This window comes from Haemaphysalis longicornis, unplaced genomic scaffold, assembly GCF_048455015.1.
Source record: "Haemaphysalis longicornis isolate Haplotype H1 unplaced genomic scaffold, Haemaphysalis longicornis Haplotype H1 scaffold_7, whole genome shotgun sequence".
Classification (NCBI taxonomy): Eukaryota; Metazoa; Arthropoda; class Arachnida; order Ixodida; family Ixodidae; genus Haemaphysalis; species Haemaphysalis longicornis.
In genome coordinates, this window is record NW_027526422.1 from 17,587,971 (window position 1) to 17,603,243 (window position 15,273).

Here is a 15,273-nt window from a genome sequence, read left to right on the forward strand (position 1 = left end):
CTTTAACGGCAGCAGCCGTCAAAGCGCTGAACGCGGGCCAACCCCTCGGAGTGGACCAGGACTGACCGAGCCTCCATGGCAGCAGGTCGCCTGTATGAGCGGCAAATGATGCAATCATAGAAACAAGGTGGGTGCTACCCTTCCACACAGGTGGGAAGCAACGGAAGCAGCTCCGCAGCAAAAGCCTTGGTACGACAGACATGCGTGGCACACCTTGTTGGGCGCTCTTGGCCGGTCTCCTTCGGGAAGCTCCGCCGTGCTGTTATAGTGAACAAGAAGCTCGCAGTTCACTGCAGTGTGGTTACGGGTGCGCACGATCGGGGGCGGCATTCTCGTGTTGTGTCCCTTTTGTGTCCGTTTCAAAAGTGTACGTTTTGAGCAAGCCCTGATTGGCTAAAAGCGAACACCCGGATGTGACACCATGGAAGCGGCGGAGCTATGAGCCGCGGCTTCTCGGACCAGACGATTTGTAGCAGACGATTTTTTTGTCGCCTTGTTGTTGGTTCGCTGGCGGAACAATAAACACATAAAAGATAGTTTAAAATAGATTTAGTCGTTTAGAGTGTGTTTACAAGAACAGCTGCGCAAAAGTAAACCCAAATCCCACCTACAACTGGAAGTACGTTACAATAAAACGGACGCAAAACGGACGTTTTCAAAGCGGACAATTACGAGAATGCCGCCCCAGGACGCCGTCGAAGAAAAGGCTACGTCACACTGACGTACCCTTAAGATAGCCCCGTATCGGTCGAGCAGTGCCCCGCAAGGGAGAGAGAGGCGCGCGAGGAACTCCTTGCCCCGTCAGGTGGTGGTTCTCAGCACCCGACGCTACTTCGTGAGCCGGGCGAAGGGGCTTCACACCAGGGTTCACGCCTACAACTTCCTTTTATTCTGTCCCTCGTAGGAGTACCTGTTATCAGCCCTGCGCATTAGATTACGGGCCTAACTCCACTTCTTTCTCTTAATTCAAGCCGGGATGTCATTAATCCACGACGATCGTTTCCTATTCCTAAACGTTACTTTCATCATTCTTCTTTCAATAACTCGTAAACCACACCTCTTTCGAGGTGTTTAGGGCCCCAATTTCTGTTCCATTTATCATCAACGGGAGTACGCGATGGTTCTATACCGTCCTCTTTAGTGACAATAATACTCTTCACTATATTTGAGACCGCTTGCACGAGGCACCCACGCCCATTAAAATTCTACGCCAGATTTCTTTCTTGCGGTAGAGACGACGACCAGGCGCGGCAACGCACCTTGCATCGGCTCCGCATGTTATAATCAATTTCGCAGTGCTAATTGATTTCTCCGACGGATTAATATCACCATTCGACGCAGCTTCGTCAGGAGCATCGACCGATACCACTCTTGGTCAGGTGCAGTGATTCATTAACTATTTGTGGGAGTTCAACGGATTCCGGCGTGGTCGCCTCGCTAAGCCTAAGATAGGCTTGGCTCGAGTACGGCCCCAGGCGCGCCGGGAGCGGCCGCCGAGCTCCGAGGATGGCATCTACCGCCGCCGACACGGCTGCCATGGATATTGGCGACTCTTCAGCCAGCGGTGAAGATCTACAGCCAACGAATGTGCTACTCAACCACGACATCGGGTGCACGGCCGTCGCAGTCAGCGGCACCGAACTCCCGCCGACCGACACCGAGGGCTGGCAAGCCGCCGGCAAGCGCCTGCGGCAGCGAGTCCCCACCACGGCAAGCGGTGAGCCTACTGGTTCTCAACTGAACCCTACAACCAGCCGCGCAGCATACGCGAAAAGAGTAGCTGCACGAATTAGTAGAGCGGCCCGTATGCCCCGGGCATTGCCGCGGGAGGAGAGTAAGATTGTGTTACGACCACGTGGCGGCCTCAACGTAGCCCGCACGGAGGCGTCGAGGATAATGACGGCCGTCTTTGCAGCGGCAGGTACTACACTGCAAGAGTCTAAGGACGGCACTATCTGTGCTAACGCAGCCCAGAATATCATCGTGGTTAGCACCCCGAGTGAGACCAGGGCTAACAAGTACGCAAGCATACGGCGCCTATGCGTCGGCGAGAGAGAGCACGAGGTGTGCGCATACTTATCGGCGCCAAATGGCACGGCCAAGGGAGTAATCCGCGGCATCGCACTTTCGGACACGTACCAAGACCTACAGAAGAACATTGTGAATGAGGCCAACCCGCTGGCACTAGACGCACACAGGATTGGCAATACGACTACAGTAATAGTGGTGTTCGAAGGAACCAAGGTCCCAAACTGCGTCAAGTATGGAGCAATCCTAGTCAAGTGCAGCCTGTACCGCCAGCACTACGACGTGTGTAGGTGCTGCGGAAAGATTGGTCATCGAACGGATGTGTGCCCCTTCCCGGAGGCCAAAGTGTGTTATGCTTGTAACGCGCCGAATCCCGGCCCCGACCAGGAAGGCGAATGTAAGCCACGATGTAAACTATGCAACGGCCCACTCCCCACCGGGGCGGCGGGGTGCAAGAACCGGTTCAAGGTCCCGTACGTGGTCACACGCCGCCGGTGGGAACGAAAGCACGTGGAGCAGCAGCAGCGAGCATTAGGCTTAGCGGATTTTCCGCAGCTGCGGACGAGGGAACACGTGAGAGCGCCGGCGCAGGTGCCGGCGCAAGCGAAGGAGCCAGCTGCGAACAGGCGCAGCCGCTCACGTCATCGCAGCAGCAGCAGCCGCCGCTCCAATAGCCGGCGCCGCCGCGCCAGTCGAAAGGGTCGGGAAGCACGATCGAAGGAGCGTGTCGCGTGGGCCGACATAGTCACGCCGCAGACTCCCAAGCCGGCGCCCTCTAAGCTGCAACCTAGCCCAGAGATGATGGCACTAAAGAACGAGAACGAGCGCCTGAAGAAACGTATCGCCGAACAGGAAGCGCGAATGTACGAGATGAACAGGAAGCTGGACTTGCTGATAGCCGCCCAGCAAAGACCACAGCCACCAGTGCAAGAGGCACCCACCGTCGTGGAGATGGTGGAAGGGGAACTAGAGGGGGACGAGTGGGAATCCCAGGCCAAGCGACGAACAACGGACTCACCCACAGACGGCAAACGAATGACGGCCCTACGAAGACTAGAAGAGCGCTTCAACAGACATGAGGAACGATTCACCAGGTTCGAGGAATCCACCAACAGGCGCCTGGCGGCGCTAGAAGCCACAACGGCAAACATCAACGCCCGCCTCACGAAACTCGAGCAAACGTGACAGGCAATGCAGGCCAGTATCCAGGCGATCCAGGAGTCGCTGGTACAAATGCAGGCAGCAATCGCAAGACTCAGCGCCGGACCTCACCACCCGCAACCCAGTCAACGACCAACATGGCCAGAGCAACATTAGCCCCCAATCAAGAACTGGTGATTTGGCAATGGAACTCGAACGGATTTCACAGCAAACAGGCATCCCTACAGCAGTACACCGGACAGCTAACCCGTCAACCGGACGTTATACTGCTACAGGAAACACACAGCGAAACCCCCCCCCCCCCCCCCGACATTGCCGGGGTACCGCTCCCACGCCAGCCCGACCAGCGCGAGGACAGTTGGGAGGGGCGCAGGCCAGGGAGTGTGTACCCTAGTGAAGAAGGGCATCACCTATATCGAGCACGCATTACTGAGCAACAGCGCCATCGAGCACTGCGCAGTGGAGATCGTCACGGGCAGAAGAAGGAAGGAGAGCACATTCGTGGTCAACACGTACAGCAACCCTAAGCACTACCAGCAGAAGTTCCGGACCTTCGTTCACAAGGCGAGCCAGCTGGCCAAGGACAACACCACGCTGCTCTGCGGAGATTTCAACGCACCCCACACGGACCTGGGCTACCCCAAGATGACCGCTAAGGGACGCACCATACTCGAGGACGCTGCGGACGCGGGCTATCAACTGCTTAACGACCCGGCAGCGCACACTCGCCACGGCACGTCGGTGCAGCGGGACACCAACCCCGACCTAACCTTTTGCAAGGATTCCGGCAAGGGTGTCGGGACGCGGTGGAGGAACACCGGCGAGACGCTGGGAAGCGACCATTGCATCCTGGAAATCACCGTGCCGCTGAAGTCCAAGGCGCCGACGCCCAGACCACAAGGCATCACCGACTGGAACGCGTACCGCGAAGCTCTGGGAGGCATTCCGGAACACATCGAAGACATTGACAAGTGGACGCAAGCCCTCAACGAAGCAGCCCGATCGGCCACCACCGAAATCGAGCTGGACGACTCCGCACCCCAGGCTGACAGCCGGCTCGCACACCTCCTGGAGGCGAGGAACTCCATACGAGACAGATGGAAGAAGCAGCGCAGCAACCGAAAGCTTCGCAAGAGAGTGGCACTGCTCAACCGGGAGATAGAGAATCACTGCGCCGTCCTGTGACGCCAGCAGTGGCACGTGGTCTGCCAAGAGGCCGACGGGCAGATGCACAAGAGTCGCACCTGGCAGCTACTCCGCCACTTGCTCGACGAGATTAAGACCAAGGGAACGCAACAGCACGTCCTGGCCCGCACCCTACACAAGACCCGGCAGGAACTCGGCGAGGCGGAGGTTCGCCGACGCCTGAACGAGAAGTACCTACCGTCCACGCCTCCGGAGCCCCTCCCGAGCTACACGGGAGCGGTCAACGCCCGGCTCGACGGCGACATAAAGGAGTGGGAAGTGAGGGCGGTGCTCCAGACAATCAACTGCAGATCGGCGGCAGGCCCCGACAGAACGACGAACAAGGCGCTCCGCAACCTGAACGACGCGGCCATCTCGGCTCTCACACGGTACTACAACTAGTGCTGGCGCAACGGCAAGCTACCCAAGCGATGGAAGGAGGCGAGGACGGTGCTCATCCCCAAACCGGGTAAGCCCCCTCACATCGACAACTTGCGTCCGATATCGCTTACGTGGTGCGTGGGCAAGGTGCTAGAGCATGTGCTTCTCAACCGATGGCAGTCGTACCTCGAGGAAGAAGGACTCTACCCCGATACGATCCTGGGCTTCCGGGCTAAGCTTAGCACTCAGGACGCCATGTTGTTGCTTAAGCAGGAGGTGATCGACCAAGCGACCCATTCTCTAGACAACCGAGCGGTCCTGGGCCTAGATTTACAAAGTGCATTTGATCGCGTCAAGCATGCAGCTATCCTTGAGCAAGTGTCCCGCCTCGACATGGGGCAGAGAACGTTCGCCTACATCAGGGACTTCTTCACCGAGCGCACGACGGCAATCAACGTCGGGGATATACAGCTACCTACCAAGACGCTGGGCAGTGTCGGGACGCCGCAGGGGTCGGTGATATCGCCTATTCTGTTCAACATGGTGATGATCGGGGTGGCCAACAGGCTCGCCGGCCTCCCGGACGTCAAGCACACGATCTACGCCGACGACATCACCCTGTGGATGACGGGAGGCAGTGACGGCCACATTGAGGCCGCACTGCAGCAGGCGATCGACGTTATCGAGAACCAGTTGCAGGGAACCGGGCTGATCTGCTCGCCTGCAAAGTCGGAGCTCCTACACTCGTAGGCAAAAAGGACTAAAAGTTCGTCCTTTCGGGGACTAACGGCCTCTGCCACAATCATTAGTCCCTTTGGGGACTAACTGCGAGGGGACGAACGGTTAGTCCCATACCCGGATGGTCCGTTCCGATACTCCCCAAGAACGAACTGCGTAGAGTGCAGAAAAAAAAAAAAAAAAAAAAAAACGCCAGCACCAGCAGGGATCGAACCCCTGACGACCGGAATTATACACAAGGAACCCGACGCGCTATGCGCTAGACCACGCCGCCGGATAGTTCATGCGGCAGATAATATTCAAATGTACAGCGTGTAGTTCTGTGCATAACGCAACAGATCCATTGCAACTGGTGCCCGAATTTCTATCTGTGCAAGCGAACGTGACCGCGTTTTGCGCCTTGCGCTTAGCGCTTTGCTAGGTTTAGGGACTATTGCTCAGTTCGATTCGAAGTAGAGCCTCACAACCATAGTTTTTTCGTAAATAACAATCAACTCGTCGTCGCCTAGTTGAGATAGGTAGCTGGGCGATCGGACGACTCATTTGTTTCCGCACAAATTAGCGCAAGCTAAGTGCTTTCTTAGTGTTCGATACATATGTTAAGTGCTCTATGTAACGTATGTGAAAGGTGTCGTCTGTGTGAGTGTCAGAATAAGGAAACATGCCATATTTTCCTGCATCGGCGAAAGCGAATTTGGTGTTGCTTAGCCTGAATTCTTCAAATTCGCGTCGCTAGACGATTGCGACTGCGAAATGCAAGCGGGTTTTACAGCAGTTGCAGCATTGTCATAGCTTTGGTGCCCAAGGCAATTATGTACCAAGTGTAAAAGATAACTTCGAGACGCTTACCTGTAGCGAGCATTTTTGTTTTGCAGTTGTCATCAGCAACATGCGTTTTTTCTAGTCTGTTAAACATATACATATTCATTACGCTCAGGAATCCACTTTTGCTACTGTCACTAATTTTTGAGTTACTGTTAAGGCGCTTGAAAGCTTTCATTGGCCGTTATTATCTCGCACGAATCGAATGCAACACAGCGTATCAACATAACCTCGCCGAGAAGGTATGACAATCGCGCTTCGCCGCTCCTTGCCATTACCCGCCGCTCTACTAACCCTAGGCGATTTTCTTATAACTAACATCAATATTTTCTCCCGTGGCACCATCTAAAGCACCCAGTGACTGCAATGCCTTGTGTTTTGGAAATATAAAACTGTTCGCAGACATATGCGCGAAAGGGCAACGACGACGCCATTAGGGGATTAACGACGCAGCAAAGAGACGAACTGCATGCGTTTCGTCTTCCCGTTACTCCTTATAGATCGGCGGGGACGAACAGTTAGTCCGAATTTATGCACACGGCACGTACTCTGCCGCAGATACTCCCTTTGAAGATGAACGGTCGCCCGCGAAGACTAACGGCTGTATTTTAGTCCCTATTTTAGTCCTTTTTGCCTAAGAGTGTAATTCTGCCACCCAACGGAAGGTGCAAGGGTACAACCCCGGACATCACCCTGAGAACGCGGGATGACACGGCAATCCCACACGTTAAGACCCTGAGGGTCCTCGGCCTCCACATAGACGCGCTCAGGCACAACGGCCTCGCAATCAGGAAGCTGGAAACTAAGATGGAAACGGCCACTAGACTCATCCGGAGAGTGTCCACCAGGCATGCGGGGATGAAGGAAGCAAGTCTGCTCCGGCTCGTCCAGTCATTCGCAGTCAGTCACGTAGCCTATGTAGCGGCTTTCCACAACTGGAAGGCGGCGGAGCGCAAAAAGCTCGACGCCATCATCCGCAAGGCGTATAAGGCGGCACTCGGGCTATACACGCACACCAGCACGGACAAGCTCCTCGAGCTGGGAGTTCACAACACTCTCGACGAGATAGCCGAGGCCCAGCGCACGGCACAGCTAACGAGACTAAGGCAAACGAGAGCGGGACGCGCGATCCTACAGCGGCTCGGGCACCAGGGACAAGGAACGCAGGACGGCGCGGAGCGAGCCTCGCTCCCGCGGGACCTGCTCCGCAACCTCCACGTGCCACCCATCCCCCGGCACATGCATCCTGAGCACAATCAGGAACGACGGCTCGCCAGGGCCAAGGCACTCACGGCGACACACGCGACGGACACCGGAGCATACTACGTGTACGTAGCCAAGTACCCGGACCGGCCCAACACGTACACCGCGGCGGTGGTAGCAGCCACCACCGGGGCGCTGTACACGGCCGGCAGCGTCAGGGCCAAGAGCACGGACCAGGCCGAAGAGATGGCGATCGTATTAGCCCTTGCGAACCCAGAGTGCACCACAGTCATCAGTGACGCTAGATAGGCGATCTCGCACTACGCTACGAATAGTGTCTCCCTCAGTGTTGTGAGGGTGTGCGGGGCCCTACTCCCCAGACGATCAGCGGTGACTATTACGTGGTTCCCGGCGCACGCCGGCCCGTTGAGCACGGGCGAGAACCGCAACGAGGAGGCGGACCGGGCGGCGCGCGTTCACCAGCCGCGGCGCGAGCCCGAGCCCCCAACTTGCGGCGGAGGAAGACGACGAGGTGGTGCCACTCACCACCTACAAGGACACCCTGGAGTGGTACCGGACTAACCGCCGGACGCTACCCCCACCCCACCCTAAGCTGACGCGACGCGAAGCAGTGGTGTTTAGGCAGCTGCAAACACGTGCGCTGATGACTCCAGTGATAGCTAAACACATATGCACGGAGGTGTACCCCAGTGATGTGTGTGTGATGTGCAAGAAGGACAGGGCCACGGCGGCCCACATCCTGTGGGACTGCAGAAGACACCCGAGCGAGGCCAGTGCAGCAGAGACGTTCCCGCCGTACCTTGTCAGTGCGGCGGCGTGCAAAGACTACGTCATACAACACATGGCCGTCCAGCAAGTGTCGGACGCCCTCGAGCTTCAACGCCCGAAAGTGTCACCCCCACCCGGGGGTAGGCATGAGTAGGTGACGGAAGCCGAGTGGCCGGCTGACACGACGTGAGGCCGCGTCGCGTTTGCAGGACAAATAAAGATGTTTTCTCTCTCTCTCTCTTTCTTGCGGTATGAATCGGCACTGACATATTGTCCAATTTATTTATTCACCCTCCATCTCTAGTACCTCATTAACTAGGCTGAAAGGAGTGCAAATGAGCCTATCACAAGAAAACAAAAATGAAAAAGGAAAGGCAACTCTTTTTTTCCCCGAGAAAGCCGAGGAACGCATGAAAAGCTAAAGTCAAGTATCCGACTGAGCACTCAGCGAGCTACCAAGGAAGGGTGGAACCAAGCAAGCCAGTTGGCCAGCTGGCAAGTCACTTTCCTATTAACAGGACGCCGAGGTAACAAGTCAGCGAACAATCACAAAGCCGGCAGTTAAGCAGGCGGATGTTGAAAATGCTAGCCATCCTTGGCCAATCCTCCGTCTACACATGTGCTATGCGTGTGTACGGGTGAACAGCGGAGAGCGACAATCCGTTTCTAGATGGGCACAAGCCCTCACTTTCGGTGGGATGCAGAACGTTAATGAAACGGGTTGATATGCCTCGCGAAGTTTCTAAACCTACGCAAAAGATATCAAACTTAGTATATTTCGTAATTAATGGTGGTCCACCCCTCTTATTTACGGATCGGATGCCTATAGATTTGAGCGAAAGGAAGGTTTTACAAGGAAAAAAATCCCGGGTCTTGGAAAGAATTTTCGCACAGCTCCGGGAGGGCGCGCCCTAACAGCAGCACCAATGCTCGTCAAATAAACATTTATTCAATATTCATTTGCACAGTTTTGACTCGGATTGATTAATTAGAAACCAACTCGCCCGACTTTCCGCTTTAATTGGACTCGAACCTGCAGGCTGTTTGCTTCCAAACCCGCGATTATACCCCTAAGCTACCGAGACCGAAAACCGGAGTTCCGTTCGCTGTTGCTCAAAAGAAAATAGGGAGTGTTCCGAGCGAACCAGTAGATGGCGTTGGGTGCGTGCAGGAAGGCTCTGAATGTCACCTGCCGGGGGGGGGGGCTCATGGGCAATCTACCGGCTCCCGTCGGCAGTGACTTCAACATCCCACCCACACACATGCTTTCACAACTCGATGACAAGGGATGCTCATGAATACACACATCATAAGAGAACGCTAAGGTGTCCCCTGACTTATTAAAGACGATAGTCTTTCTTCGGCTACTTAAACCCAGAAATTTTAGTCTATCTGTATGTCTCTCTGTCTTTCTATGACTCGATTCAGCCACCCGGCTGAAGTGAAACAAAATCTGCGCAATAGTCTTATATACTCACAGCCAAACCGAAACGTCTAAGTCCGGTGTAATGTTCATACTTCAACATTGGTTAACATTGGTCAACATTGGTTAACAAGAACAAGAGATTACGCAAATATTAGAGAGAAAATTAATATATAAGTGATATTTACAGTTTTCCTTTATAAAATATTCGTAAATGCTTGATTTTTGCGAAATGAAATACTGCAATACTACGAAAAAAAAAAAAACATTCACTCCGTCGCCTGCTGTCGCCCGCGCAGGCGGCATTTTAAGAAATAAAGCGGCAACAGTTACAAGAGGTTCCACTACATAAGTTCCACGTTCTGCTTGGAACGCACGTGGAGTAGGGAAACGTGGTTCTATAAGCGTTGAAGCAGGGCGCCTCGAATCACGCGCATCTCCGCCGTACGGCAGCGCTGGCATCGAGGCACCCGGCCTGGAGCAGTGGAACGCGGTAAATTTAAATTGACTTGAGCAAAGCTTTAGTGTGCTTACTTTTGAAGGAGCGCGACGGAAGACGAACAGCATGATCGGTGAGCGGGAAAGCAAAGGGAGGCAGTTACTTGGCAAACGTCGACGAGAGACTATCGTCTCTTGTCGACATTTGCAACGAAAGGAGCAGATACGGGGGCAGTTTTTTTCATCGCAAGCTATGCGCGCAATAAAGAACGCACATGGCAAAGCTAAACTGGCGTGCTCACCCCCGTCTCGTCGGCCGGTGCGTTTGATTCCGTGGGAGCCGGGGTTGCAGCTTTCATCAGCTCTTCCATTCCAGTCTTGTTGTAGCTGCAACGAAGGTGATGCAGCTGAGTGCATCAGTTCACGCTCAGACGAGGTTTTGAGTAGCATAAGTGTAGGCCTAAACAGGTCGTTTTCTCCTAAAAGGAGTTGTAAATTGCGTAGTAGCTGCACAGGCGACATACGCTCCTGTTGAACCCTGGAAGATCACTTCACTACGTCACCAGCAATCTCGTCCACCCCGTAACTCCACTCTTCAGTGGGCCATGTATTGACGACATATGTTGGTTTAAAAACTCAATGGTTATAGTTTAACCAAAACGAACAACTCTTTGTCGGCAAATCAGGGTTGCCGTGGCAGAAGTTACGTAGCCATGCCCAAGCCACAACAGCGGGCCGAAATTGAAGCAACATGGCCTGCACGAATGCCATACACATCTTTCAAGCCACCACACCTGGACCATCCCCTTCGCTGCCTCTTTCTTTCCACGTGCTGCTAAAGACTGGAACGGCCTTCTCCACCATAACGCCGCCATCACCAGCCCCCATTCATTCACTGCAGAAGCAACGAGTTATTTGTCCTTGAAAATCTGTGTCCTGTGCCCCCACCACCCCTTATGTAGTCCCCCATTTGGGGGTCTTTAAGGAAAATAAAATAAAATGAAATGAAATGAAGGAATACCACCTCAACTCCCCCTGCAGTGCCGATCAAAGACACAAGCTTCGATCGAGCCGAGGCCTAATCGCGCTTTCGTGCGCGTCTACACACGGCTGACACGAAAAGACGTATGCATAGTATGCGCCCTTGCTGGGTACCCGTCCGGGAAGCAGAGCGTGAGCCCGGGGAAGCGCACACGGCGGTCCTCGTTGTACACCACGGCCGCCGGGAAGCGCCAGTAGTGGTGCACGTCGGCCAGCGAGTTGCGCACGCACAGCACCAGGCAGGCAGCGCTCACCACCACCCGTAGGAAACGGGCCACGCTGGACACCCTGCGGAGAGCGACCGGCCACCCGTGGACGCGTTTCACGGTGACGTCACAAATGCGCGGCAATTCGAAATTTGCTTAAGTCTGAACTTTGTGTCATCAATGCACCACACGGACGGCTTCAGGATTACCCATTGATGGCGACATGAACTCTACAATGCACAGCTGGTCGGGAGGGTGGTGAAGAAAGAGGGCGAAGATCGCGAGGCACTCACTCGGCGGCTGCGTACTTGGAGCGCTGCAGGCGCCTGAGCCTGTCGAAGCACCAGTCGATCACCTTGATGGCGAACGTGTTGAGCGACAGGCCCAGCCAGATGCCCAAGTAGCCGCCAACCAGAGCAAGGATCTGGGTCACCTGCATCCCCGCCCTTCCTCCTTGTCATTATCGTCTCCACAGTCGCACTCACCGACGAGACGACAGACCGCGCCACATGAAACTTGTACCATGATGCCTAGGAGGCGGATTAAAGATTCGATTCACTAGGAAGGTTGCCCATTCCCTGACAGGTTATAGGTCATTCCTGAACTTCGTGGCTGTTTGCCGACGGATATAATTGCATCCTATAATAGGCCCTGTTCACAAGGCTGGTCTCTTCTTTCCGCTTGAACGCAACTAAAAGTGTTTTATTTTTACAGCAATGTACCCACAGCCATTGCGTCTCCCAGAGTAAGTTTCACACCACACGCGTTATATTTCTAATTCCAACGAATTTGTATCTGGAGGAGTGAGCCACTGGAACTAGGAGCAGGTCAAGGTGTGGAGTAGAGAATGAAGGCAAAAGATTCATTTATCGCTCTACAGAAAGGCAAAATTTATTAGGAAGTGCTGAAGCTGCTGGGCAGACCGGAAGAAGACTTTTGTTCTGATGTAAAGAGCTACAAGCGGAACAGGGAGGCCCGAAGAACATACACAATCACCAGGGGACCACATTCGGTGATCAGTGCTACAGTCTGGAGCAAGGCGTGCAATTTTGTTTCAACATTGCCACTGCTAAATAGAAAACATCCTTCGAAATAAAAAAGAAATAAAAATCGCTGTATAAAAAAGTCGTAATCAAGACACTAACTCCCTTTCCTCTCGGGGGATACCAATGCAAACACAGTGACCAACATCCAATAATCTCATTGATGTGCGAGGTACGGCATTCGATAGTTAGTGTGGGGAGAGTAATAGCAGAGGGGAAAACGGCAGGAGGAGAAGAAAAGTGGCGTTACGGCATGGGCGGCACTAACGTGCGTTATCGTCTTTCGTCATTATTTGCCTCGAAGCAAGCAGATACGCAGCCAACTCCTTTGCCCTCGACGTTTTAACTTTGGGCGCGCGAGTTTTTGTAGAATGTGGTTGAGTTTACGTACCTGCAGTTTTTCTATGAACATCAACACGTTGACGCTTGTCGACGACATGCTGAACTTGACGGACACCATGTGGTAGCCGCTGAATAAATAGCGTAAAAAAATAAGACTGAGTGAACGAAACGAAAGAAGACACGCAGATGAAGCTTCATTTTGCCTTATGCCAGTCTGACACTGCGGTGTCAGGAATATAGTCAATGGCTTGCGCTATCACGCCTGTAAACGACTGCAAACTCAAATTCAATGTTTAGGTTTCACGCGCTGAAATCTTTGCACGACAGTCAAGCACACGGGAATTTTTTCATCGCCAAAACGACAATAGCTCGACGTTGATCCAGCAAGCCTATGCGCCTCAAAAAATACACGACCATTGCTCTTGGTATGTGGGGGCAATGCGTATAACAAGACGCGTAGTGCAGAGCGAGATGCACCTGCGATTTTTTGTATAATTACGCCATGCGGCCTCAATTGCTCGTCGTGAGTATGAACCTCGACACCGTTTCTGTTCGTATCGCTCATTTAACCCCTTCTAGCCGTTCGGTCCTCTCCTTCTCTTGCTCCATATTTTTCTCGGGGTTCTCGCTCCGATCAGATGGCCCGCATGCCCAGTTTGTCATACTAACATTGCGCGTACGCTGCAACAGCTTGCGAGATGAATGAGTAGCGTGTGTGAAATAATGCGGTCGTAACGTGCTATCAATGAGCCTTAAAAATATAAGCTAAGCAGCTTACCCATCTTCGAGAACGAGTCCCGAGTCCTCACTCTTCACAGGGTTTGCGTCGTAGGAGATTTCGCTGAAAATATCAAATAATAATCGCCTGTATTTAAGACGTTAGGTTAGCTGGTATAACATATATCGGTTATACCAGCTATACTAGTTATAGTATAACCCATAGTGTACCCTAGTTATAGTATAACTAGTATAACCTATACTATAGGTTATAATAGTATAAACATGGGTTAGCTGGTATAACCCCCTTGTCTCTAGCTGTTTCGCACGCGACCTGCACTCTTTGCACAATACTGGCACTACTGGAAGGAAATGTGTTACGGAGTACCACGTTTGCAGTGCTTTTTGTGGCCTGGGTGTTGATTGTGAAGCTGTGCTTCAGCAAACGACGAACGTCTCATAAGATTACGGCATGTAATGAGCCAATGTTACGCTAGTGCTACTAAAATACACTCAAAGTGCCAAAGACACAGCGCCGCTCTGGCAAGTGCACTCGTGATCATCAAGAACCAATCTAAGAGAATTGGCTGCTATTTTAGTCAAGCCTCTGTCAGGATGATTGGAGTTAAAACAGCGGTGCTATTGTGTTCAGGCTTAGAGCATCGTCCCTTCTATAGTCGCAGCATCCAGATAGTGTAATGGCACGCACTGTGGCCTTCTTAGTGCTAGTTTCGGAGGAGGGCTGATCGCATCCCCCTTCCCATACCCACCCTCGGCTCCTATCTGAATTTGTTCCGTCGCTTTATTTAATTGAACGAACATGTCTTGAGCAGAAGTTGTTAGAAACAAGTCACATCGTCTAACGTCAACCAGGATGCACAAATAGCTTCTGGTTGTAACCGTCAAACACTGACGCTATATCATCACAAATAGACCTTCAAGCACTTGGCGGCAGGTCTGATTTAGCCACCCGTACATAGTAAATGCTATCTGAAACTCTTGCCGGATTTGCTTCACTGTGAAGCAGTCTTCTCTAGACATTAATACACAGTTTTAATCGCGTTGAAGGAATATGATGTTCTACGTAGAAGTGATGCTTTGGCGAAGGGCATAAACGTATACGTATGAGTGGAGCAGAACACGTCCTAAAGCAATTAACGCTTCCGCATACTGATTTGCCGAGGAAAAAAGGGAAGAGGAGGGAGGCGAACTCACTCGCAGGGCACCCTGCATTGAACCGAGCAGACTTTCTCGTAACGTTGGCGCAGCCTGGACGTGCACGCTGGTGTGTGGGGAAGAGGAGGGAAAAGAAGGGCACGAAGAAACCACGGGAAATATTTGAGCAATCTGTCGGGCCCCTTCCGTTTCATTCCCTTTCTTACACTTGATTCTATTTTTTACGACGATTCAGGCAGTTACAAATGATAAACCGACAGGCTGTGTCGTTACTCGTTTAATGTACTGGCGGCGGGGCGTTGAGACTACGTGCGGTAACGGGAACAGCTTTTTTAAAAACCGTGCATACTCTACGCATTCTTTTCCAATGTCCTAGCTTTTTCAAGCAGAGCTTTTGTATGTAAGTCATCTAGAATCCCTACATGTAGCACATCCCTTATTCCGCGGAGGCTCCCCCGCCGCCCTCTATACGGCTACCTACGGAATCCCATGACGTTACTTGAAGGCCCAACAAAATGTTCGCAGTCAGCGCTATCATTCGCCAAATCCGATATTTACGGTGGACCTTTGATCCCGGAAT

At 52.9% G+C, this 15,273-nt stretch overlaps 1 protein-coding gene across 1 annotated transcript in view; it reads right to left on the reverse strand.

Annotated features, from left to right (window-relative positions):
• The window catches only part of LOC144147175 (bile acid-sensitive ion channel-like), an 80,850-nt gene that overhangs the window by 22,970 nt on the left and 42,607 nt on the right, over positions 1-15,273 (reverse strand). Inside the window, exons 9-14 of the mRNA XM_077679246.1 lie at positions 14,733-14,799; positions 13,579-13,641; positions 12,850-12,928; positions 11,709-11,848; positions 11,324-11,497; positions 10,471-10,555 (exon numbers count right to left, since the gene is read on the reverse strand). Of these exons, the coding sequence (XP_077535372.1) occupies positions 10,471-10,555; positions 11,324-11,497; positions 11,709-11,848; positions 12,850-12,928; positions 13,579-13,641; positions 14,733-14,799 (608 nt within the window). The remainder of the gene's footprint in view (positions 1-10,470; positions 10,556-11,323; positions 11,498-11,708; positions 11,849-12,849; positions 12,929-13,578; positions 13,642-14,732; positions 14,800-15,273) is intronic.